Here is a 27,032-nt window from a genome sequence, read left to right on the forward strand (position 1 = left end):
TCAAGGCTTATGCCTGTTAAAATCACTGATTACAGTAATATTTAGATTAAAAGCTCGCTGTTCCCAGTGCTTGATGTTGCGTTGAACCCCTATGGCTTTAGAAAGCAGCATCTTTTACCTGCCAATGCACTGTTCTTTTTTAAAAATACACGTACAGAGACACAGGACCCACTTTGAATAAGGAATGAGAGGAAATTGATGGCAGACTTAATTTAATATCCAAATTTGGGAGATTTCTGTGATGCTTGGCTGAACAGAAATTAAGATTTATTTAGGATCCCTCCTCCTAGACAGATCCCTATCCAAATTCTTCAGGCAAATGCTGCATTTTGCAGCTCATTTTGTTTCAATACGAGCCTATTGTCAGCTCTGCTTCCAGAAAACCTGCTTACAGCTTTTGAGAAATGTATTTATAGCTGCCGAACCCATCCCAGCAGGTTTTTCTCTCTTCCAGTTTCTGGTATTTCTAAAGCACTTTTCAAGCTGCCATCTGGTAGCAGGTACAAAGCTAAAGGTGACGCTATTCAACGGCTTTGAAAACACTGCGCTGAATGTTCTAACCCAAAGAGGAATATTCATGTCAATATTCAGTATTGAGCAGCTGCTTATATTTATTTCTGTGAGCTGATCTGCATGGAAATGTTTAAGTTTTTTCCTTTATACTGTCATTTGCTGAACACATATTCAAATTTGCTTCTGTTCTCTCAAAGAACATACACAACTACTACATCTGTCTGGTGCGCTCTACAAGAGCTGAAATAGCTTTATGAAACTAAACCCAATTGTTGTCAGTATGCACCAGCGTATAAGTCGCCTCCTTTTCCTGTTGAAATGAAATTACGAGCTGCAGCAAAGCAGAGGTTCAATAAAAAGCTAATGAAAAAGCCTCTGTTCACGTTCATCGGGGCTGGCGTTATGAGTTACTAATAGGATACTAATTGCTATGATCAAGGAGGAAAAAAAAAGTCTGTTTCCTAATTAAAAATGGAGTTGCAGAGATTGGTCTGTGCCACACTGAGTGTGAAGCCTGGGGATGCTCTATCAGTTAATTGCTGTTAATAAAGCACTAACCTTCTCTATAGCACCAAAAACTTGTGGGCTAGATACCCTTGTAGAGTATATTCCGTTTTAAATGGCTGTAAAGTTAGAACGTGCCATAAAATTTAAATTAATCTATTGTGACGCCGTTGTGCTGCTCACGTCCCTGCAGCTGGAACTGCTGGTTGGGTGAGTTCTGAAGATGTGAACCTACTATTTTGCCTGAGCTGTGTCCTTACCAAGTGTCTTCTGTTTCTTGCTTTCATCGAGTTGAATGTTCCCCACCTGGAGAACTTTGTGTAACGAGGATCCCAGGCTGAGGGACCTTCCCATGGTTTGCAAGAACTTTGCTCTTTCATACAAGTGCTTCGGTATGAATTTACAGAACAACGTGTTCGTCTTTCAAGACAGTTTGTCCTTCCAGCAGTAACAGGAAAATCAAGGGAAGAGTGATGACTTTCTTTTGCTGTTGAAAACCTGCTTTCTGTTCCTTTAGTAATTCAGGAATTTCCGTTCTCTTCCCTGTTTTTTTGTTTCTAGAACATGATCTCCCTTTCGTCTGATTCGACTTCTGCAGGTTCTTGGGGGCCAAGCTCTGCTCTTAGTACCAAGCGCCGCACACGGATGTTAAACAAAGGGATCCAAGCAGGTGAGTTGTTGAATTCCAGACTTTTCTGTATTTGCTTCTGATTTTCATCTCTTTGGAAACTGTCTCCAAAGCCTGTGGTGTGTTGCTGGTGACGGGTATGTACATGCAGCATTCTTCAAATTCCCTTCAAATATTTTTAGGGAAAGGTGTTACATTGTAATTAAAATATGCCATTTAATTTCCGTTCTTGGTCTGCTCGCATAGCCACTTTTCTCACTTAGAAGTTGATTAACCTAGTAAACTTTTGATCCATTTCAATAGTAAAGGTGGACTAACTATATTTTTTTATATATTGTTTTCTCCTCAAGCCATCTGTTACTCACAGAATGTATTTTGTAGGCATGTGCTATTTCAGAAGCCAACCACAGTGTTTCATGTTCTTGGTAATATTTTGGATGTTATATCCTATTTAAAACAAGCTCATCCTGGACTGGTGCAGTTCTGCATTTGGGTTTTTCTGGAGGCAGTTATCAGTTTCTCCATTGCTTTCATTCACACACCAAGTTACAGAATCCCAGAGTGTCAGGGGTTGAAGGGCCCTGGAAAGCTCATCCAGTGCAATCCCCCCATGGAGCAGGAACACCCAGAGGAGGTTACACAGGAAGGTGTCCAGGCGGGTTGGAATGTCTGCAGAGAAGGAGACTCCACAACCCCCCTGGGCAGCCTGGGCCAGGCTCTGCCACCCTCACCATGAAGAAGTTTCTTCCCAAATTTAAGTGGAACCTTTTGTGTTCCAGTTTGCACCCATTGCCCCTTGTCCTGTCATTGGTTGTCACCAAGAAGAGCCTGGCTCCATCCTCCTGACACTCCCCCTTTCCATATTGATCCCCAGGAATGAGTCCCCCCTCAGTGTCCTCTTGTCCAGCTCCAGAGCCCCAGCTCCCTCAGCCTTTCCTCCCACGGGAGATGCTCCACTCCCTTCAGCATCTTGGTGGCTGCGCTGGACTCTCTCCAGCAGTTCCCTGTCCTGCTGGAACTGAGGGGCCACAGCTGGACACAATATTCCAGGTGTGGTCTCCCCAGGGCAGAGCAGAGGGGCAGGAGAACCTCTCTGACCTACTGACCACCCCCTTCTAACCCACCCCAGGTACCATTGGCTTCCTGGCCACAAGGGCCCAGTGCTGGCTCATGGTCATCCTGCTGTCCCCAGGACCCCCAGGTCCCTTTCCCTACACTGCTCTCTAATAGGTCATTCCCCAACTTACACTGGAACCTGGGGCTGTTCCTGCCCAGATTCAAGACTCTACACTTGCCCTTGTTCTGTTTCATTAAATTTTCCCCGCCCAGCTCTCCAGCCTGTCCAGGTCTCTGATGGCAGCACAGCTTCCAGTGTCACCACTCCTCCCAGCTTGGTGTCATCAGCAAACTTGCTGACAGTCACTCTATTCCCTCATCCAAGTCATTGATGAATACATTGAATAACACCGGTCCCAGCACTGCCCCCTGAGGCACTGCACTAGATCCAGGCCTAACTGGACTCTGCCCCATTGACCACGACTCTCTGGCTTCTTCCCTTCAGCCAGTTCACATTCATCTCACTACCCGATCATCCAGACCGCACTCGCTCAGTTCAGCTCTGAGGATGCTGTGGGAGCCTGTGTCAAATGCCGTACTCAATGCCTTCCTTCCGATCATAAGATTGATTTAATGACTGTTTTATTTGTCAGACATATCAGTTATTTATTTATCACTGCTTTTTTCCTCTCCACATGCAAGTGGATTCAATCAGAAAAGCAGTTTCATGGCTTGTTTTCAGGATCATGTTATGACTTTTGGAACGTTCGTTGAAACCTTCCACTTCACATGTTTCTGTTCAATATTTGTGGTGCTGTTTCTGTCAAATATTTGTGGTGCTCTGGGCAAACCAGATCCAGAAAACCTGTAGTTCCATTGTTGAAAATGTAAAGCTGTACATTGACCTGCCATTGTGTTGTTCAGCAGCTGGTTTTGAAGTTGAGAGAGTCCACTTGGATGCCCAGCAAGGAGCATAATTGGTTCATAATTTAATTCTCACCCCCTCCCCCCCGATAGATATATATCTATAGATATCTATAGATATATATCTATATGGGGGTGAGATATCTATGTAGATATATATCTATATGGGGGGGTGAGAATTAAATAATTAAAAACATATATGTATTTAATACATATATAAACATATGTATGCTTATTTTCCTTGGGGTACTTGGTTTATACCATGTTAGTGTTATTCAGGTTGTCATGTAGTAACAAACCTGAGTCACTGTAAACTCTCCTTGAATTGGCAATGAAAATATAGAAGATTTTCCCTTTCGAAGGTGGCATAAAGAAAGTGACCCTTCAGAGTAAAAATTGAGGTTCACCTCCTGAATGATGCACGTCACACGTGTTGATATTTTAAGTATTAATATTATAGTTCCAACTGCTCTGGAATAAGATGTTACTGCTTCATTTTTGAATCCAGGAGACTTGGAAATAGTGAACAGCGCAACCAAGAAAAACACTCGCGATGTTGGTGTGACTTTTCCTACCCCGAGATGCACCCAGGCGAATCGACGGCCGCAGGAACCCTGGCATCGTGTCCAGGGTATTTTTGGAGAGTCAGCTGGTCTGGTCGCAGATCATCGGGCAGCAGGAAACAAGGGTAAGCGGGAGGGACAGCCGGGCCATTTGTTTGTGGAGAAAAGGACAAAAAGGAGCAGGCGGCATTTACCACAAGGTCAGCCTAAAATACACTTTCTTTCCAGACCAAGAAAGCTCTACACCTCAACAGTGACTAGCAAAATCCATGAGGAGGATTAGCTAGGACACGGAGTTGTCTGTCACTAGTACGGCCAGTTCTTATTCTGGTTTTAATCACTGAATTTTAAGCAAAAACCCCACACCAAGTGAGCTCTCTAGTGCTTGATTATTGTGGCACTTTCAATCAGGCTGTTAAATGTCACAGAATCACAGGATCCCAGAATGTCAGGGGTTGAAGGGCCCTGGAAAGCTCATGCAGTGCAATCCCCCCATGGAGCAGGAACACCCAGATGAGGTTACACAGGAAGGTGTCCAGGCGGGTTGGAATGTCTGCACAGAAGGAGACTCCACAACCCCCCTGGGCAGCCTGGTCCAGTGTTTTGTCACCCTTACTGAGAAGAAGTTTCTTCTCAAACTTAAGTGGAACTCCTGTGTTCCATTTTTAACCCATTACCCCTTGTCCTACCATTGGTTGTCACCAAGAAGAGCCTGGCTCCATCCTCCTGACACTCCCCCTTTCCATATTGATCCCCATGAATGAGTCACTCCTCAGTTTCCTCCAGCTCCAGAGCCCCAGCTCCCTCAGCCTTTCCTCACACGGGAGATGCTCCACTCCCTTCAGCATCTTGGTGGCTGCGCTGGACTCTCTCCAGCAGTTCCCTGTCCTGCTGGAACTGAGGGGCCACAGCTGGACACAATATTCCAGGTGTGGTCTCCCCAGGGCAGAGCAGAGGGGCAGGAGAACCTCTCTGACCTACTGACCACCCCCTTCTAACCCACCCCAGGTACCATTGGCTTCCTGGCCACAAGGGCCCAGTGCTGGCTCATGGTCACCCTGCTGTCCCCAGGACCCCTAGGTCCCTTTCCCCTACACTGCTCTCTAATAGGTCATTCCCAGCTTATACTGGAACCTGGAAAGGTCGTAAATAGGGAGCAAAGAATAAGGCAATTAAAGATGAATGAGGTGGGAATCATGTAGATACTTAATTTTGATTTCCAAGGTATAGAAGGTTCTGTTAGGCTCTAAGTTCAGTCACTCTAAGTTGTACTTAATGTTTCATGTACTGAGACCTCAACCAGGATTTTGTCAGGAATACATGGGGGAAGGTTGTTGTACCAGAAGAACTAGACTCATCTCCCTCTTCTGGATAGAGCTGCATTTTTGAGCTGATAGTGTAGCTTCCAGACATTTTTTCATTTAAATTTCCTGTCAGTCCTCACAATGTCATGATTAAAGGTTTAAAAATATTTTCACTAGTCATCATTGTTGTTGTAGGGACACATCATTCTCTCTTATACCAGTTTGATTTAGAAAATTTAGAATATCTACTCAGTACTAGCTGATGCATTTCCATTCAATTATGGATGTAAGCTGTGAGTAATCTAATTCTTATACACATATTTAACATTTGGAACATGTAAAGCATTTGATCTTCAAAAATATCTATAAGACGACATAGGACTTAGGACAGCAATGTGTAATTGCTGATGAATAACTGTTCTTTCTATCAACAGACATACTTGCAAACTAAGCCATTTTGTGCTTTTTCACAAGTATTGTTTGATAAACACTTGCTGGTTTTATGACACTTGGCAAACAAATTCTTTTGAAACTGCTGAAGGTGTTCGCTGCAGAGTCCCACTGTTGTTAAACTGAAGTATTTATTGCGCTGTTGGGCCTCTGATTGGATTTGTCTAAGACCTTGGGCACGAACCATCTCTTCTCCCCAGGAACAAGCGCCAGGAGCAGAGGAAACGGCCTCAAGTTGCGCCAGGGGAGGTTGAGGTTGGATCTGGGGAACAATTTCTTCCCCAAAGGGCTGTGGGGCATTGGAACAGGCTGCCCAGGGCAGTGCTGGAGTCACCATCCCTGGAGGGCTGGACAGACGGACATGAGGTTCTCAGGACATGGGGCAGTGCCAGGGGTGGGGGAACAATTGGACTCGATGATCTTGAGGGTCTTTTCCAACCAAAATGATTCTGTGATACTATGAAGGACCGTAGGTGAGGATGGAGAATAGACATGTGTATTGTCTACAGATGTTTATTCTCTTCTGTGGCCTTTCAACAGGGATTTCATGGTTTGTCCAAGCAGAAGACCCGAAATCTGAATCTAGGAAAGAAAACCATTCCAACTCCTTTCCTGGTCCTGGTCCTGCTTGGTTTGAACCTCTGACCAGCACAAAGCCTTGGCGAGAACCTCTCCGGGAGAAGAACTGGCAGGAGCAGCAGCGCAGCAATGGGATCCAGCCAGCGGGCCCAGAAAGAGCTGCCGAGAACAGGCCCTCGCGGCCGCTCGTGAAGCTCACGCTGCAGGTAGGGGCTGCCGGGGCCTCAGTGGGATTTCGGGAGGAACGCTGGATATTTGGATATTGCTATTACACCTTTGTAATCAGTGAAAGTCAACATGTTGCAGACGGCTTCAGCTTAAAACAAAAACCAAACACACCCCCCAAAACCAACCAGCCAAAACCCAAATCAAACCAAAACGAAACAACAAAAAGCCACCAAACACAAAGCCAACAAAAAAGAAACCAAATGAATTTGTGAGTTTTGTTATGGTAATCTGGCTTTCTACAATGTACTAACATATTTGAATTGACCTGATATTTTAAGGCTTAAATCATTTGGCTTCAGGAACTAGGGGGACTGGAGCTGAGATAGTGTCATACTTGCTTCCATGCAAGAATAATAATGTGTGATATACATAGTATGTGATTAAAACAGACATTAATTCATACAGCACAAGCAACATACATTGTGTGCATGCATAGCATGCATATGCAGTGTGCGCTGCAGTTGGGATCCCTAAATATCTGTGGAAAAATACAGACGTAGCGTACAAAAATGTTTTTGAAAGAGATTGCCCGCAACAAGGGAAATGTAAAGGAGGAGCTGGTAATTAAGGGCCACTTCTGAAGTTTCTTTAAACTGCGTTACATCTGCCCGTGTGCTGAGACTGCCCTGTGGTGGAAACCAAAGTGCGGCAAACGGAGATATCAGCAGATCGCTTTCAAAATTCCACTTCTGATCCAAAATGAATTGGTGATTGTGATGTGCCCACTGATTTATAGCAAGGGAGACACTAATAAGTTACAGAATCATCTGTCCTGTGGGCTCAACTTTGTGAACATCGCTACACTGTTTGGTGAAGGGGTTTGTGTCCTTTTTGCTAATTATTATTTCTGGCCATTTATAGTTTGTTAAACAAGATCTCTGAGGAACTACTCAGCATTAAGGATACAAGATTTTGTCTGTTATAGCAAATAGTATTTTGTTAGGATTTTTTTCCATGCTTTGGTTAATGGTGTTAGATATTTTGATTATTCCCTTCCAGCTGTAGGGAGACAATCCGGCCACTTCACCCTTTGGTTTTTTCCATCAATTTTAGGAGGCCCTTGCAGTGCATCGTCCTGATTTCATCTCCCGCTCTGGAGAGCGGGTGAAGCACCTGAAGCTGGTGATGGAGGAAAGGAGGATGCAGAGCGTCCTGCAGGCCGAGCGACAAGAGCTTTTTAATCCCCCAGAGAAAAGAAAGGGCTACAGGAACGCAAGTCACGTGCTATCTGACAGAGGTACCTCCATGGTTCTGCTTTGTACATCCTATAGAAATTAAGGAATTCCCAAGTTATACTTAAATTTGCATGTATTTTTAATAAAAGTGTTACAGTTATTTAACATTCCTATCTATAAAAACCCGTAACTTACAAAGGAGTCATTATTGTTGCGGCAGTATTCTTATTGAGAAATAGACTTGCTCACCATTCTCTTATCTCAACGTTTTCCATTTAGGCTTTTTGATGAGAGAAAAGAGAAGAACAGTTCCAAAGAGTGAAATGTTTCAAAGATCTAAACGGTAAGGTTAAGTAAATTTTGTTTCGGGTAGATAAGTGACTTGAGTAAATGGGTGGGAAAGATGGATAAATTGTACTTGTAGTCAAAGAGTTGGGTGTTGGGCCAAATTCAGATTTTTCAGTGCAAGATATAGACACCTTATCAGAGGAAGAAAGCACCTATTTAGAAAACCCAAAGAAACAATATAACTTTGGAAAAGTTATTTTTACCTAAACCTGAGTATTCTGCTGCAGTATCTGCCTTCCAAGCACTGCAGCAAACTCTGCAGGTACCAAAAGGACAGAAAATGTGGGGTGTGTGAATAGTTCTAAACATTAACAAACTAAGTAATAGGTGGCAGTGGTGCTTCCCTACCAGAAGAGAGATTTGGAGAAGACAGAGGAAGAATCTTCTTGGAGGTGCATAGTGACAGGACAAGCAGCTGTGGTGATGTGTTACAGTAGGAGAAATTCCAACTGCAGATGAGTTTTTCATGAGGAGGGTGGTGAAGTGCTGGATCAGCACCCATAGACGTGGCTGGATCTGGAAATAATCTGGAAATAATCACACGTTGGCTGGATGAGGCCTGAGAATCCTGATCCAGCCTTGAAGTGAGTCCTGCTGTGAGCAGGAGGTTGGACTGGGTGACCCCAGAGGTCCTTCCAACACAAGTTATACTGTGATTCTACAAAATATCTACTGGCATACACAATATATAGAATAACCCCCTTGATATATACGCTGGGAGAATCAAAAAATGTTTTATTTTAATAGCCTGTGGCATTTACAAGTCTTTTTAGGGCATTAATAGAGAGGTGGCAAAAGTGGTAAATATGGTATCACAGTATGTTTGGGATTGGAAGTGACCTCAAAAGCTCATCCAGTCCAATCCCCCTGCTGGAGCAAGAACGCCCAGGTGAGGTCGCACAGGAACATGTCCAGGCGGGTTGGAATGTCTGCAGAGAAGGAGACTCCACAACCTCCCTTGGGCAGCCTGGGCCAGGCTCTGGCACCCTCACTGAGAAGAAGTTTCTTCTCAAATTTAAGTGGAACCTCTTGTGTTCCAGCTTGATCCCATTACCCCTTGTCCTATCATTGTTTGCCACAGAGAAGAGCCTGGCTCCATCCTCATGGCACTCACCCTTTATATATTTATAAACATTAATGAGGTCACCCCTCAGTCTCCTCTTCTCCAAACTAAAGAGCCCCAGCTCCCTCAGCCTTTCTTCATAAGGGAGATGCTCCACTCCCTTAATCATCTTTGTTGCCCTATGCTGGACCCTCTCCAGCAGTTCCCTGTCCTGCTGGAACTGAGGGGCCACAACTGGACACAATATTCCAGGTGTGGTCTCCCCAGGGCAGAGCAGAGGGGCAGGAGAACCTCTCTGACCTACTGACCACCCCCTTCTAACCCACCCCAGGTACCATTGGCTTCCTGGCCACAAGGGCCCAGTGCTGGCTCATGGTCATCCTGTTGTCCACCAGGACCCCCAGGTCCCTTTCCCCTACACTGCTCTCTAATATGTAATTTCCCAACCTATACTGGAACCTGGGGTTGTTCCTGCCCAGATGCAGGACTCTACACTTTCCCTTGTTAAATTTCATTAGGTTGTTCCCTGCCCAACTCTCCAGCCTGTCCAGGTCCCGCTGGTAGATACACCAGTTTGTGAGGGAATGCACCTCCATGTGTTTTAGCTGAGGTAGGGTTCGTGTTTGGGTCTCTTGGACTGGGAGGTCGATGTGTCTGAACTCAGGAATTTTCAGGAGCTCTGATTTCAGAATAACCCAAGTCAGCAGGACTCGCACAGAGACTGATCGAGGCCGTCACGCTTGGCCACTTCTTTTTGTTCTTGCTGCTGTCGTATTCCAGCTCTCGGTTGGAGCTGAGAAATAATCTATTCCGTAATATTCTTTTGGAATCCACACCTCTAATGAGTGCAGAAGCTTTTTCTCTGTGAGCCTATAAATGAAATTTCTCATGGCAAATTAGCTAGAGGGAGTGAAAGCAATTTGCAATGAATTTACCTACAATTTTGCGCTGTTCACTTCTTGTTCTAAACATCTTTATGGTTGGATGGATTATAATGGGGAATCTTGATCTTTCTTTGAGGGAGCCCTGGAATGGCAAAAACCTCGAGAGGATGGTGAGATGGTAATAAAGCAAACCCCCAAATCTTGGTGGTATCTCCCCCCATCCATTATCACATCAATAGGCCTTCCAGCAAAGCATAAGAGGAGTAAAATAAACATCAAAATGTGATTTATTTCCTCTTTTCTGTAGTGGTAATGTGGGTAGTGACATTTTTAGGAAATATGACCTACAAGCAGCTGCAGACAGAGCAGGAAAATAGGGATACACGGAACAGAGGTTGCTGGAAGACTACAGTTGCTTTTTTAAATTATCTTTTAGGTGTTGGGTGTGTAATTGGTTGCTTATCAGTTCCAGTCTGAAGTTTGATGGGCTGGTGTCACGGTCCATTCGGTGATGGACTCATGATGGTTCTTTTACCTTGATCTCAGAGTGCAAAATTAAGGCGACCAAAATGCCAAGGGCTTATAATTCAATCAAGCAGTGTTACTTTATTAATTTGCCCGTAAAGCGGCATGTGATAGAGGGAAAGAGTGAGAAAGAGAAAGGGGAAAGAAACAGGGAAAAGTAAAAGTAAAGATGAGCAATGAGGTTGCGTTTATCACCAGTTGAGTTCCAGAAGCTCCCTCTGGTCTCCGGTCCCGTGGAGTCCTGCTGGTCCTCCGTCGTGGTTCGGGATCCTCTGGCGGGAAGATCTTCAATGGTGTCCATTCTGGTCTCATCCTTTATGCTTCTTCACCCCCCTTGCTCCCATTGTTTCAGGCCAGTCTCCACCTTGATTTTGCATCCCAGGCTCGTACTGCGCAGGCTCGAGAGATTCACGCTTTCTTTTGGCAACGCTTACGTGTCCAGCATTCAGGGGTCTTTCTCTGGTCCATTGGGTGACCTCAGGACCCTTGGGGAGCTTCTGGGCATGCTCCTTGTCGTTGGCCATTGTTTGGGGGAGCAGGTGGGGGACACGTGCAACTGAGGCTGCAGGTTAGAACACGTTCTTCTGGATGGCAGCTGTTGTCCCTGGGTCAAAGTGACCCTCATACCAATAGCCTTCAGGAGGCTGGGGCTCGTTTGGCTGAAGCAGCAGGCAGAGTCCACACATCAGCCATTGTGAGCAGCAGCCCCCCCATGTCAGAGAAACCAGTGCAACACAGTGCTTCTCCTCGGGCCTCTCTCCAAGTCGCTGTCCATGCGTTCCTTCTGTCAGGGCCTCAGTTCTCCAAGTTCTTGATGGCGATGGTCAGGCAGATACTGCTCCATCTTCAGACCGACTCTTACAGCTGGTAAACAAATGTCTTTGCTTTCTTGATTCTCCTTTCTTAGTTTTGCATTATCCTACAGCTTCCTATTACTTTTCCAGCTAATTTCTCGTCCTTCTCTCTTCTGAAACACGCAAGCGACACCCAACTTGTACCGACCGAATAGCAGACAGGTGCAAACCGATGCACATTTGCCTCCATCACTTCTCTTGCTGGTTTGCAATATTATTTTCCTACTGGAATTAGTACCAGGACAACTGTCAGAGCTGCCCCTCCTGGCTGGTGGGCTGTATTCATTTAAAATGTTCAAAATGGGGCGCGTTGAAGTATTTTCAGCCATCTTCCATCAATACGAAGCATCCCTTGCTTTTTGGCTCCGACAGGGAGAAGTTCAGCACTGGAGAAGACAAAACATTCACCTAAACAGGGTTGAAGATGCCTGAATAGCTTAAATCAAGTTATTCTTGCAATAAAACTATTGGTATTGATAGGTAAATATCCCCAGAATAGTCTCAAAGCAATGGGGCTGTTCTGTACTGAAGACAGTGAACTCTACCTTTTGCAGCTGGATAATCAGATCAGCTCTACGCTCATTTTAATGTTATAAATATTGCTTTTCAGGAGGGTGCTGCTTGTAAAAGAAAGGCATTATGGGATGTGGGAATTTCCGGTATCACAACTGTTCCGTGTTCCTCGTTTTCCCTATGTGACACTAGTAAACCCCCGAATAAATGTTTCTGTGATGTGGCTGGCCAGTGGCTTTTAACAGAATGTGAAGATAAAACAGAGGATGTTTTAATTTTATTTTTTAATATCAATAAATTCCTTCCAAGTCGCTATTTTTGGCTTTTTCTATTTACACTGCAGGATCTATGAGCAGCTGCCAGAGGTGCAGAAGAAGCGAGAGGAAGAGAAGAGGAAAATGGAATACGACTCATACCGCCTGAAAGCACAGCTTTACAAAACGGTGGGTGTTCTGGTCAAGTATTTGTTCTCAAACATTGCCGAATTTGTTTCTTCTTGAGGTCACAAGTGTGATAGTAACACTTACTACACGTTAATTCTGTGATATGATTTTGCAGCTTCTAGGTGGTTAGGATATATTAACATTTAATCAAGGTGAAAGCAGTCAAGCTTAGCAAAACGTGGGATACAAAATCCCCCTACCTAACCTGAAATCCTTCCGGTAGCTACACGTGGTATATGGAGAAAAAGACAAGGGAGCACGGTCCTGATTAAACCATATAAAATAGGTATTGAGGGCAGAACAAGAGGAATTGTGGAGCATATTTAAAGAAGATACTCCATGGATGGGCTCTTTGAACTGAAGGCCGCTGGTTTTGCTCGCATGTACCCTTGCTGTAGATGGATTTAGCTCTCACAAAATCGTGATTAACAAAGCCTGGAGTCATCACTCTTTATTTTGCTCCGGTGGAGAACTGGCCATCCTGGTGGTAACCTGTTAAACTGGGGGGGGCTGTGGGTTTCACAGGCTGAGAGAGTTGGGGTGTTCAGCCTGGAGAAGAGAAGCTCCAGGGAGACCTTAGTGCGGCCTTTCTGGACTTAAAAGGGGCTGAAAAGAAAGCTGGAGAGGGACTTTCAACAAGGGTATGTAGTGGTAGGACAAGAGGACTAAAGGAGCGGGGGATTCAGGCTGGGCATGAGGAAGAAATTGTTGGCCCTGAGGGTGGTGAGAGCCTGGCCCAGGTTGGCCAGAGAGGTGGTAGATGAACCATCCCTGAGACATCCCAGGCCAGGCTGGACGGGGCTCTGAGCAACCTGAGCTGGTGAAGATGTCCCTGTCATGGCAGGGGGGGCACTGGGGGAGCTGGGAAGGTCCCTTCAACACAGACTATTCCATGATTCTCTGATTCACCAGTAAGTGTTTGTTGTATCATCATGGCACAGAACAGCACGGGACCTCTGTCGAATAAACCAGTATCCATGAGGGCAGATAGGACTAAATTTGGACCACAAACACTTACCCAGGAGTTCAAAAACAGTGTCTATGCTGGGGCCTCACCACACAACCAGCAGCAGACTGGGCTGAGGGCTCTGGGATTTTGGGGAGCAGCAGAAGGCGCTAGCGGGGCCCATTTCTCTGGGTTTCTCTAGGATTCATTCTGCTGTGAAACTGTGAAATCCCCGCTTCTGTCCCCACTAAACACTGCTGCTCCTGCTCTTCCTTCCTGGCTCTTCAAGCTGTGTAACGCATGCTTTGTGTCACTCTCTAAACACAAGTTTAATTAATGACAGAAAGATTGAAAAACCCTGGGTTAAGCCTGATAAGAGTCTTCTGTCCCTGTCCCCTCCCATGTGCCCACATCTTCTTACCTGATAATTTTGTGTAACAAGCTATATCAGTTTATACAGTCATGCAATAAATGTTCTGACAGAGGACACCCATCGGTCCCCTCTGAGAAGTGCATCTCCAAACCTGACCGGTATATATTATTGCTTTTTGAGCTGTTCTAGGCATCCATATGCTTAAGCTTTCTGTTAAGACTTAATAAAATGCAACAGTTTGCAATACAAACACTGACATTCTAACCTGACTTATCTTCTCACTTTTTAACTAACCTATATACCATAAAACGTGGCCTTGTGGAGAACACTGACAGCAGGTAATAAACTGCATTGTAAATAAATAAACCTCAGTGGTTTAAGGACACTAATTAAACCTGATTTTCTTTTTCTCCTATGGATCTTAAGGTTGCACTTCAGCTTTAGCATTGCAGCTCTTTTCTGGCTGAGTTGTCCTACCAGAGCTGGAATAACAGGGTTAGTTATTCATTGGGAACAGCAGGAATTGGATTTTAAAAGTCAGGGTTCGTAACACAATGGGTTATCCAGAATATTTCCCTAATCCGATTGTGGGTACTTGCCGCTAGAATTGCTTCAATTCGATGTTGTGCTTTTGCAGGGTGTATCCGGGACATATTCCTTTAGCTAGTCTGAGAATCTCAGTAAGGTCTTAAGAGGGAATAAGTGCTGGGAATTGTTGACTTGAAGTAGCGAGGTCAGCTGGAAGCAGAAAGGGAATCAGATCAGCAGGTTTGTATCCAAGTGTGGTTTTGATTGGAAGAGAGATGATGGTTCATTGCAGTAAAACACTGTCATCTTTTTGTCTTCTTCGACGATGTGGAATAGCTGTAGAGAGTCTCTGTAAATACAGTGAATGGGTTGTGTAGAATTTGGTTAATATGTTGCTGAGAGCATCAGTTTCTAAGCTGATCTGATTGTGCGTGAAGTAAAAGAACCGCAGATTGTGTGGAATGAATCCGAAGATAACACAGGAATTAGGAGATTATATGGATTTTTAGGAGAAGAAAACAGTTGGTAAAGAAGTTAGACTGAAAATGTATGTAATCTAGGGTTGTATCATTTAAATGATCTGTAGCATCATATCCCTCTCAGTGCCAAGTTTGTGAACTGCTGATGTAAACCAGCAGATCAGTACTCTGGAATCAATCTAATTTATTTTAATTGCAGTCACCTAATGGAGTCCTGTTGTGCCTGATGGTAGAGGACAATTCCTCCCAAGAGCATTTGGCACGTACCCAGACACACATCCTTAATAATTAACTTCTTTATCCTTCACTTTTTGGATTTTAACAAGCCAGCACTGAACACCTTGCTGGGGAAAGGATGAACTTGTGGCCCTGCCACCCCAGAGAGCAGCTTGTAGGTGAAACTGCTGGTGAAAGTGTGTGCTGGGGATCCTGTGCTGGGGTGTCTGGGGCCTCCACTTGTATCTTCCTGGCTGAATTTCTGCTGTGCAGACAACACCTGGCAGAGGAAACCGCTGGGCAGGTGGGATTGTCTTAAAACTGCCAGATAATTTGGCTTAGTGAAGGAGAGACTAAGCACTTATTGTCTTCTTCCAGCACCTTTGGGTGAACACTTTGTTGTAATAATGAAATGTGTTTATATCGTACATTTATTACACCTCAGCCGTGATAGAATACAGTCCTGGGACCCTGTTTTCTTCTATTTCTGTCGCTGATAACCTAAGGAGCGGACATTTAGAAGTAAAACTAGGTGTACACCTCACTAATAGCTGGCTCTGAGGATGGGATTAGCAAGCCCTGCATCGTTCATGCCATTTCTACAGGGTGTTGAGGGCACCCAGGGGATAAAAATTTGGGCAAGGAAGCAATGAATTAAACATGTACACACACAACATGTGAATGTGGACAAGGGTTGTTTGCTGAAGAATCCTCACTCCAGAGTTTAAAGGTATGTTAAGTATAACTGCATATTGATACCATTTATGGGCTGATGCTTCGGAAGATAAATGAACACCAGCTTCTTGGAAATATATTGTGAGGAGAAAGCCAGAATTGTATGTTTGCAGCGTGAGCAATAACAGCCAGTCTGGGATGTGCTGCTCGCTGGAGGTGGCGTCTTCTCCTCATCCCCCTTAGGGAATAATGATCTTAGTGTCCAGGTTGAGGGATGAGATCAAACTGAGTTTATTTGCCTCCAAATAAGGCCCCGATTTAGTGAATAAAAATGAACAAAATTTACTTTACTTTTGTAAAGTACAATGGGAAATACTTACACGGGACACCCGATAAGGGCTGTCTGGGCTTGTCTTAAGGCATTTATGTGCTGATGTGGGGCAAAGCAATGGGAGGTGAAGAGAGAACAAAATGAGTTTTGTTTTGTTTGAGGAGAGAACTGAAAACATATTAAAATGTATGAAAACTCCTGTGCTGGAAAGCGACTGAGGCTTGCACAAGCTTTCTTAATTTTTCCAATTGTTAAATACTTATCTTTATTAAGATAGCAAAGTTCTTTTTATCAGAGGATGCGCATGGGTCTGGGCTGGTGTTCTGTCCCCGTGTCCCTTTGCTTTTGTACTTTTAATTTCAAAAAGAGTGTAAAATTATGCTAGTCAGATAAGGGAATGGTGCACGCTCTTTAATTTTGAAAACCGTATGGTCAGGGCAGATTTCTGAGCTGATGGCAGCACGAATCACAACTCTTTCAACCCTCAGTGAAATGAAAATGAACCTTATGAGTTTATCAGATACAAATTGGTTCCATTACTGAGCCTTTTCCATTTTTATAAATAGGGAGCATGGGAGAAACCTCCATAAAAGAGACAGCAAAGTTATTAATTTCTGTATTTCCCTCTAATCCTTAAAAATATATCAGCATTCAGGAACACTAAACACCATTTTATTAATGGGTGGGACGTGTCTTTTAGAGCCAATACAAGGTAGGGGCCACAAGGTGTCACTACCCCAAAGGAAACAGCACATTCTTCTAGAGGTGTAAAACTGAATTACACTTTGGCTGCTTCAGAGTCTTATTTTTGTTTAATATTTGTTTTTTCATCCCCTTGGCTGCATTTTCACTCCTGTCAGCAACATGTTAAGGGTTGTTTTGGTTTGTAGTCGCTTCCTGGAAGTGAAGCCAAGAGGGGAGATCATATCGAATTGCTGCTTGGATGGCAAAAGGGCCTGTGAGCTCTGAGGGCTGTCCAGAGGATTCTGTGTTGGTATATACACTATATATAGTGTCTACATACACATATATTGTGTGTGTATGAAGAGCTGAGTCTGTGCGATACGAAAGGTCTCATAAGCTAACGGTTCTTTCATCCCCACTGCTGTTAGTAACACCTGAGTTACCCAAAGCTCTTACCTTATCGTACGCATCTCTAAAGCCACGTAATATATATATTCCACACATCAAAACATCAGTGAGCTGGAGAATGAGGTGCTGTTCTGTTATTCGATTGCGTGGGGAAGAACACTGTGACTGCAGCAGCGGTTCTCAAAGGTGCTCGAACGCTCTGCTGTGATTTGTGTCCAGGGGGCTTCGAATCCATCTTTGGACTTTCTTTTTCTCAGGGATTTGGCCATTTGCTTTGTGAAGTGTAACGGGCAGAGTCCCACAGCTTCAGTGCACAAGGCTGGGACTCTACAAGTATTCTGTGTCATCTTGTTTTGTTTCTACAAGTATTCTGTGTCATCTTGTTTTGTTTCTTTAAAACTTATAACCTGTTGTTTTACATGATGCCTCCCCAGATTATATTTGGAAGAATCTGCAAATAACGTTACATTTTCACCTGCTTCAGGCTGCTCCGGATTGTACAGACTTTGATCCCTTCCCCTTCAGTCATGGCTCATCCCTCCCACTGTAATGAGGAATCCTCGTTTAACCAGTTACTATTTATTATAGAAAACACCTTCTGTGTCTCCCACTATCTTCATGCTTAGTGGTTTTAATTTTTAGAGCAATAATACTCATCTCTCGCTTTGTTTTTATCTTTTCAGAAAATCACCAACCGTGTCTTAGGGAGGAAGGTTCCCTGGAACTGATAACGATCTGTTGCAGCACAACGGAAATTGTGATGTGAAAAAGCTAATGCAGTAAATACTTGTGCAGTGGATGTTTTGTGGTATTCACTCGTGTCATTTTTGTACTAATATAATCGTGCTGTATTTAAGAATCAATGATTTGATATAAATGACAGATTTTTTTTAAATAAATGGCTGGTTTTTGTAGCGGTGTTATGCACTTCCAAACTAAACATAGTTTGGAAGCACTTGGTTCATAATATATTTATAACTACCTGATGGAAATAGCAGTTTAATATATATTTTTTAATTGCTTTGAACAATGATTTTGAATTTTTTATCTTGATGTAGAAAAAATACTTGTAATGTTTTGTACTGCAAAAACCCCTTAAATAAATAACATCGAATCAGTTTGTAGTAACTACTGCAGCGCTCGTGAAATACATCTTTACTGTCCATATGGACCTCACCTAAAGAAAGTGGGACATCATCAGCTCTTGCTCTGCTCAGCACAGAACGTAAGAACTGGCCAGGTAACCATAAGGGCTGTTTAAACTGGGTTTTATTTGCACATGACTTCACTGATCTGCATCTTTCTGTGTGAACCAGGAGAGTCTAATCTGAGACGTTCTCTGTGATATTGGGAGAGTCCCCCTCACTTCATTAGATGCTCATGGATTGACAGGTCTACATTTCACCAGCAACATGAAATACAAATACAAAGATTGTGGTTCTTGTTGATAGAAACCTGAAGTCTGAGTTTCATCCGCTTATCATAACAGAGTTTGTATTGAACAGGAAAAGACTCTGAGAAAATCTAAATGGGTGTGAACAGTGGTTTCCTATTTTCCTTTCTTCAGCTCTTCATAGCGATTTAGTTCAAGGAGCAGCTGCAAGGGTGCACCGGGTTCTGAGAAGGGCGAGGCACAACTTTTGGCTTCTTATGTTCACCAAGAGTTTCATAGAACGTCTTGTTTCAGGCCTTGGCTGAGCCGTCCAGCTCTGCATTGAACCCCTGGAGTTCACACTGGGGTGTGATGAATCGAATCCTCAGGCGCTGGGAAATAATGTGATTCCCTGAAGGTCAGTACACCTGCACTAAAGCACACCAGACAAAGGTTGCACACGGTATTTTTCAAGTTGTGCGCTGTGCTGGTGGTACCACGTGCTGTTAAAGCAGCCGTTACGTCCAGAGTCAAGTGACAGAACATATACATGTATAAGATGTATATTTTATTTAGATATACTCTTCTTAGCAGAATAGCGTGTAAAAAGCCCAACCACCACAAAACCATGATCGAATACGTCAGAAGATCTCAGAATACATCTGGTCTCAGAAATGCGAAGTTAAAAGTGCAGGTTAACAATAATACACTATTACATGGCTGCGATAAATCCGCTCATAGAATTCTGATCTCCTCATCCCTTTCCACTTTCTAAAACCTGGTTTTTTACCTATATGCTCCTTCCACTGTCTTGTCCTTGGGATCAATTTGGGTGCAAGTTGCCGCTTTGCTTTTGCTGTTTTGGGGCTAGAAAGCAGCTCTGTATGTTGAAGCAGAAGGTGCTAAAATTTGCTGGTACTGAGACTTGTCCTGCGATTCTCTGATATCCATATGAATAGACTTGTCCTTGTGTTGGAACCAGGACAAGCTCTTGCCTCACCCAGTGCTCATTTAAAGCCAGTTACCTTCATAAATATGCCTTTAAGCTTTCAACTAATGAAAAAACAAAAGAGCTTAAGGGCCCTGCTGATGCCTCAGGGGGTGCTTGGAAGTTTTATTACAGTCAGATAACACGGAGGATGGTTGTTTTTATTTAAATGTAGTGTGTCTGTGTTAAAAAAACAAAGAGGTCAATAAGGAAGCACATTGCAAATTGAAGGAAGGTAGAGGCAATTAATTTCAGCTGCCTGGAGTACCCGTCTTCATCTAAGTAGGGAAGCAGGCACTGGAAAACCTTGAAAAACAAAGAGCTGCTGCTTATCTTTGATGTTTTTTACCTTGCTTAAAAATTCTCACTAACTACAGAAGTTGTCTGACAGTCGCTGTCATTCTGTGAGTTGTCAGACTTGCAGCTTGAGAGGCTGAGTGACAAGGAGCTGCAGCTCCTCGTTTGGTGGTAATTTTGTGGTGTGTTTTTTCTCTGCATTGGTTTCTGTTAACAATCTTCTGGTTTGGAATGCTTTAATGTGCCAGAATGTGCGATCTGAATGCTGGGCTTGGGTGTTGGAACAGGTTGGGCAGAGAGGTGGTAGATGAAGCATCCCCGGAGACATCCCAGGCCAGGCTGGATGGGGCTCTGAGCAACCTGAGCTGGTGAAGATGTCCCTGCTCATGGCAGGGGGGGCACTGGGGGGATCTGAAGGTCCCTTCCCACCCAAACCATTCTGTCATTCTGTGTTTTACCTTGGTCTTGAGCCACACCAAGAGTTTACACTCTGCTTTCTGAAACAGCATAAAGCAGATGTTCTCTTTGCTTTGCACACGAAGGAAAAAGAAAGTTTTGTAGAAGAACGGTATGAGTTTGGTTTTCTTTTTCTCTCCAGAGGAGTGAGCACCTGCAATCCCAGCCTGGAGAACAGGAGCTGAGGGGAGACCTTCTGATCTCCGAACTGCCCGAAAGGAGCTTGGAGCCAGGGGGGTCGGGCTCTGCTCCCCAGGAACAAGCGCCAGGAGCAGAGGAAACGGCCTCAAGTTGCGCCAGGGGAGGTTGAGGTTGGATGTGGGAACAATTTCTTCCCCAAAGGGCTGTGGGGCATTGGAACAGGCTGCCCAGGGCAGTGCTGGAGTCACCAGCCCTGGAGGGCTGGACAGACGGACATGAGGTTCTCAGGACATGGGGCAGAGGTGGACATGGCAGTGTGAGGTTAATGCTTGGACTCAATGATCCTGAAGGTCTCTTCCAACCAGAGGTGTTCTGTGATTCTATGAAATTGGCAGGAGCCTCTCAGCCTCTGCAGCCTCTCAGAACTACTGAACGGTAGGTCTTGTGTACCATAGTTTAAAGGAGGTGGCTCTGCTCCTCAACCCCTGCTCTGACAGCGTTATTGTCCTTCCTTCCTCGATTCCTTCCCGAGGGATGCCCATGAATCTGACTCACACCCGTTCCACCACCGTTCCTTGTTGTCCTCAGGTCAGATAAAGCTTGTTCTGGTTCTAAGCATCCAGTGTTTACAGTTCCGTGGAAGCAGGCTGTTGACATTTGGAGTCCTTGGTTCCAACATGCGAAGCATCTTTCCAAATACTCAGGAAATTATGCTTGTCTTGTGTTGATTCCAGAGTGGAGTAATCGCATCTTAATCCACTGCTACACACGGACATTTAGGGTAAATTCTGCAAATCTTTATAAGTTTGAAGAGGACAGAACTAATTCTTTTTTTTAACCCTACAGGAATAGGCTTATCTTAGTTAATCAGAAATGTGCTTTGATCAGCATTTGCTATGCAAAATGCTTATTGTTTAGATGCCAAATGCATGTTTGAGTCTCACCAAAAGGCAGATTTTGGAGCTGCTATCTCAAAAATGGGAAAAGGGAGCACGGTTGTGTGTTGTCTCTAGAAACTGAAAGTAGCTTTGATTGTTGTTCATTTGCATCGTGTGTTCATCATTAAGTAAATACAACGACTGGTCTTTGGCTTTGGATTGCCTGTAGATGTGTAGTATACAAATTGAACTTGAGGTGGGAAGCATGATGGATGTGTGGGTGAGGTGGACATGGCAAAGAAACAGCAGAAAGGGGATGTAAAAAGCCACCTTATGCTTTGAACGGTTCCTTATTTTAAGAGAAGAGGCTTGTTTGCCTTTCGGAAACAACTTCAGTTTCCTCTTTCATGATCATTTCTACTAGTTCTGCCTTTTGTGTTCCACCCTGATGGCCCTTTTATAAGAACACGGTAAGTCCTTTGGCTTTTGGTGGATGTTTTTGGAGACCTTTCTATGGAGAACCAGTCTCAAGTTAGATGTCTGTCACATCAATGCTTGAGTCACCATCCCTGGAGGTGTTTAAAAGATGCGGAGATGAGGTTCTCAGGCATGTGGGTCGCTGCCAGTGTTGGGTTAATTGTTGGACTTGATGATCTTGAGAGTCTTTTCCAACCAAAATGATTCCATGGTTCTGTGATTGGTGATGAGGCTTGAAATGATGTTTAAGACATGTCTCTGGTAACCGGCAAGATCGCTATGGAAAGCAGCTACAAGGATGATGTAAAAATACAGTTGAAGTGCCAATTTCCTTGGAAAAGGAAGTTCCCCACGGAATATACTTGTGTTACTGTGTATTTGGTGTGGTCCAGGGTGGTTGACTTCTGGAGAACTTTATCCTAGGAGCACTTCTGCTTCCTGCCGCTGTCAGGGGTGAATTTGTGTCTATAGGAGAACCCAACAACTTGGAAGAGGAGGAGACTGAAGAAAGAGATTTGCCCCATGCAAACGCAGGTAAAACAGTGGTTTCTGCTGTTTTATAATCCACTTTTCCTGAAACAATACCCTAACGAAGAAATGACTTCCTGACTGGCTGTTCATTAGCTCAGCCCAAACTTTAATCCAATAATTAATAACATATTGTTTCCTTTATGCTGCAGTTCTTGGTTGGCCAGCTGGGCGACTGTGCTTCTGTAAGGCTTAAAAGTGTCCCGTGAAGTCACTGGAGATGCTCGTCGTGGGCTTGGGGAAGGAATTCAGCTGAACGGCTGTAAATGGAAAAGACGCAGCTCTTTCACACAAGCGAGGTTTGAAAGTCAAACTTTTTATTAATATTTTTCTCCCTTCATCAGCAGATAAACAGAATTCTCCAAGCCAAATGAGACCCTGCGGGAGGGTGACTGACCTCCGCATGACAAATGAAAGCTGAGTTGATTAACGCACTTCTGGAAGGCGCTCAAATTCCACGGTGATGAGGACAGTTGTGAGAAGTCTCAAAAGAGGAGAAGTTGTTTTTTGTTTATTTTACTTTATTTTTTTCTAATGCAATCTAATTTTATTCATGTGCTGCAGCCCAGTCGCTTTGTAGCTTTATCAGAAGCTACTTTAAACTTGGCATTGTGATGCAAAGGAGAGATTCCAGCTCATCTTCCCAAAGTTGTGTTGGAAAGTAGGTTGAGGGGAGACCTTCTGATCTCTGAACTGCCTGAAAGGAGCTTGGAGCCAGGGGGGTCGGGCTCTGCTCCCCAGGAACAAGCGCCAGGAGCAGAGGAAATGGCCTCAAGTTGCGCCAGGGGAGGTTGAGGTTGGATGTGGGGAACAATTTCTTCCCCAAAGGGCTGTGGGGCATTGGAACAGGCTGCCCAGGGCAGTGCTGGAGTCACCATCCCTGGAGGGCTGGACAGACGGACAGGAGGTTCTCAGGACATGGGGCAGGGACAGGGGTGGGGGAACGGTTGGACTCAATGATCCTGAAGGTCTCTTCTAACCAAAGTGATTCTGTGATTCTATGACTCCTGTACAGGGTTCGATTTGGTGTGTCCCATGAATCACTTTGCTGTAGGGGACTCTCTGGTGAGTCATCTCCTGAGTAACCAGATCCTAAGACTTCCCGGTTGGGTCTGGAGCAGGTGCCATGTCAACTACAAGCTGCAGCCTCCTGAATGTCAGTGCATGAAGAACTGAGATCCTCTGGCAATGTGTGCAGATGGAATAGTCATTTTAATAGGAGATTATGTGAAATTTGGCCTAGGGAGATGTTATTTTTTTGGTCTATCAGGGCAATGAGTTTTTATGAATGATGTAGAGCTGTTTTGCTGTGCTACAACTGTCCCCTCCTATGCAGAAGGACCCGTGACAGGCTGAGACTGCACTGACAACACCATGGTGGGAAACCCAAGGCTGGCTGCCCAGGATGTCGCTGAGCGCATCTCCTGTGCTTGTGTGCTCCATGTGCTGGTTGTCTCCTTCATGACTCTGTGGCACGAGTTCCTGGGAGCACAGGAGCATCCTCTGGTGAGACCCCCCTGCAGTGCTGGTCCAGCTCTGGGTCCTCAGCACAGGACACACATGGACCTGCTGGAGAGGGGCCAGAGAAGCCACAGGAATGACCTGAGGCTGGAACAGCTCTGCTGGGAGGACAGGCTGAGAGTTGGGGTGTTCAGCTGGAGAAGAGAAGCTCCAGGGAGACCTTAGTGCGGCCTTTCTGGAGCTGATAAGAAATATGGGGACAGACTTTTGAGCAGGGCCTGTTGTGATAGGACAAGGGGTGATGGTTTTAAACTAAAGGAGGGAGATTCAGGCTGGACATGAGGAAGAAATTGTTGTCCCTGAGGGTGGTGAGAGCCTGGCCCAGGTTGGCCAGAGAGGTGGTGGATGAACCATCTCTGGAGACATCCCAGGCCAGGCTGGACGGGGCTCTGAGCAACCTGAGCTGGTGAAGATGTCCCTGTCCATGGCAGGGGGGACAATGGGGGAGCTGGGGAGGTTCTTTCCAACCCAAACTGTTCTGTCATCCTATGATTCTATGCTGAAAATAGATACCAACGGGTTCTCCCTTTCATTCCCCAGTTGTGAGCGATCCCGCCTCCGCTCCACATGTGCTGCTCTTGGCTCACACCAGGATGCAGAAATCCCCGCTCCCAGCTGCCAGGCTGTGTGACCCAGCTGTGGACCACGCTCGGGTGCCACGGCTTCTGTCGGCTTTTGTCAGCAGAGATATCAAGTGATTGAGGCTGCAGACGGGGGAAGAACCGCCTGTTCCTTTCACAAAAAGGCCTTTTATAAGCTGCTGTGGACCATCCCCAGCCGTTGCCATCCCCAGTCCCATGTAGGGCCACGTTCCCCTCCATGGCCAGCGGCCACACTCGTGTTCCCTGTGCTGCTGGGAAGCAGAGAAACTTCTGCCTTCTTTTAGTGTCCTACTTTCTGTAATTTGTACTGGTTGAGAAAGTGAAGGAATGAAGAAAAATGTTGTGTAACATATAGCAACAGGCTGCTGAGGTATAGACTGGAGTCTGTCATCTACTCAGGGTTTCCTCCAGCTTATGGTCCCTACTCCATCCCGGCCCCTGGTTCTCTGCAGCATTTCTGGCCACCAAGTGCCCTTTCTTGGAGACATTCCCACCTCTCCGCAGCTCCATGTATCTTCATCCCTCTGGACCTTGCTGCTGATGGTTTCCCGATGGCTGGAAGCCCCGCTGTGAGTTTGCGCCTCTCCTCGTTGTGCGCCAGGCCGCTCATCTCCAGCTGCTCCGCTCAACTTCCACCGAGCTGCCGGGACCCGAGACGGGACGGCAATGCCCTCTGCTTCTCACAGGTTTTATTCTTTGGGGTGACTTTGTTTGTTGCAGCGTTTGTCCTCTCATGGAAGTGGTGGGACCCAGATACGCTGAACTTCCCCAGGGAGTCCTTCCTGGTGCTCCGCAAACCTTGACCCAGAAAAAGCAAAGGATCGAGCTTGTGGGGAGAGTGAGGTTTTGCCAAATGACATGAACCCACCTCAAAAATGCCAGATCTGAGGCTTTATGGTGGGACTTGAAGGGGAAGACTCACTGCGTCCAGATGTTTGCATCTGCTGGTCGCATCCCAGGGCCCTGTAACAGGACCTGCTCATGTGTTTGGGTGCTGGGAGGGCTTGAGATTTGTCCTTTTGTGCTGGAAAACCCCAGAAAAGTCCCTTGTCCCCTCTTCTCATAAGATGTCACCTCGAGTGGGCGTCCCCAGAGCCCTTCGCGTAGGGGCGTTTTGCAGCTGCCCCCGTTTTTGGGGTAAAATAATTCACAAAGCTTTAATTACTACTGTTAATCAATAATATTATTAGGACTTCAATAAATAGCGATGACCCAGGGAAAGGACCCAAAAGGGCCGAAGCAGTGAAGGTGGGATAGGGGGGTGAGTGTGAGTGGGAACAGAAAGTGAGCGGCACCTCATCCCACGCTCACCGAGCTGGTTCCTCAGGGTAAAAAAATCTTAATAATAATAAATAATAAATAATTAAATAATGATAAATAATAGTCATAGGATCATTTTGGTTGGAAAAGCAACTCAAGATCGAGTCCAACCATAACCCACCCCTGTCCCTGCCCCATGTCCTGAGAACCTCATGTCCATCTGTCCAACCCTCCAGGCATGGTGACTCCAGCACCGCTAATAATTAATAATTAATAATTAATAATTAATAATTAATAATTAATAATCAATAATCAATAATCAATAATTAATAATCAATGATTAATAATTAATAATCAATAATCAATAATCAATAATCAATAATTAATAATTAATAATTAATAATTATCAATAAAAAGCATTGTGGAGTGTGGTGAGGGGTGCAGAAACGCCTCTGCTCCATCTTGCCCTCTTTGGGGTGGATGGACTTATTTTTATTAATTTTATTAATTTGATTTTATTTTGTTTTAATTGTTCTTATTAACTTTATTTTATTAATGTTATTTAAATTAATTTTAATTAATTTTTAATTTATTAAAGTTATTGTGTTTATTGTTTTTATTTTATTGATTGTGTAAATTTGATTATCTTTACTGTAGTTATTTTCTATTTTATTTATTGTGCTAGTTTAACTTTCGCAATTTATTAACTTTATCAATGTATCATTTGTTATTAATTTATCAATACTTAATATTAATCAATAATTATTAGTTTTATTAATAAAATTAATGAATGCATTTATTTTTACTTATAGTTTTATTAATTTGATTAATTTTAATTTTATTTATTTATTTGTAATTTGATTAATTTTATTTTTATTAATGTTAGTAATTTTAATTGTATTAATTTTAATTTTATTCATTTAATTAATTGTAATTGTATTAACTTTAATTTTATTCTTTTGATTACTTTTAATTTTATTAATTTTATTAATTGTAATTTTATTAATGTTATTAATTTCAATTTTATTCTTTTTATTAACGTTTAAATGTTATTTTTGAAGTTATTAAACGCCTTTCCTCCCTCTCGTGTGCACGCAGCGCCTCGTTCCCCCCCCCTCCCGTTTCTCCTCCCGGGGAAGGGGCTGAAGCTGCGGGGGGGACCCCGGGGCAGCGGGGGGACCCCGGTTCGGGGGGCGCAGCTGCCGGCCCGGCTGCAGCGGCTGTTCCCGGCGGGGGGAGCCTGGGAGCCGCCTTCTCCTCCGGTCTGGTTTTCATTAGAGCGATCCGGCTGGGCCAAGAAACACAGCAATAAATAAAG

At 44.4% G+C, this 27,032-nt stretch overlaps 1 protein-coding gene across 1 annotated transcript in view; it reads left to right on the forward strand.

Moving 5' to 3' along the window:
- Nucleotides 1–18,322, forward strand: part of ALMS1 (ALMS1 centrosome and basal body associated protein) — a 75,166-nt gene extending 56,844 nt beyond the window's left edge. Inside the window, exons 13-19 of the mRNA XM_065060195.1 lie at nucleotides 1,579–1,687; nucleotides 4,134–4,313; nucleotides 6,483–6,727; nucleotides 7,803–7,986; nucleotides 8,204–8,267; nucleotides 12,455–12,554; nucleotides 17,878–18,322. Of these exons, the coding sequence (XP_064916267.1) occupies nucleotides 1,579–1,687; nucleotides 4,134–4,313; nucleotides 6,483–6,727; nucleotides 7,803–7,986; nucleotides 8,204–8,267; nucleotides 12,455–12,554; nucleotides 17,878–17,922 (927 nt within the window). The 3' untranslated portion in view covers nucleotides 17,923–18,322. The remainder of the gene's footprint in view (nucleotides 1–1,578; nucleotides 1,688–4,133; nucleotides 4,314–6,482; nucleotides 6,728–7,802; nucleotides 7,987–8,203; nucleotides 8,268–12,454; nucleotides 12,555–17,877) is intronic.
- Nucleotides 18,323–27,032: the final 8,710 nt, after the last annotated feature.

This window comes from Columba livia, chromosome 4 (assembly GCF_036013475.1).
Source record: "Columba livia isolate bColLiv1 breed racing homer chromosome 4, bColLiv1.pat.W.v2, whole genome shotgun sequence".
Classification (NCBI taxonomy): domain Eukaryota; kingdom Metazoa; phylum Chordata; class Aves; order Columbiformes; family Columbidae; genus Columba; species Columba livia.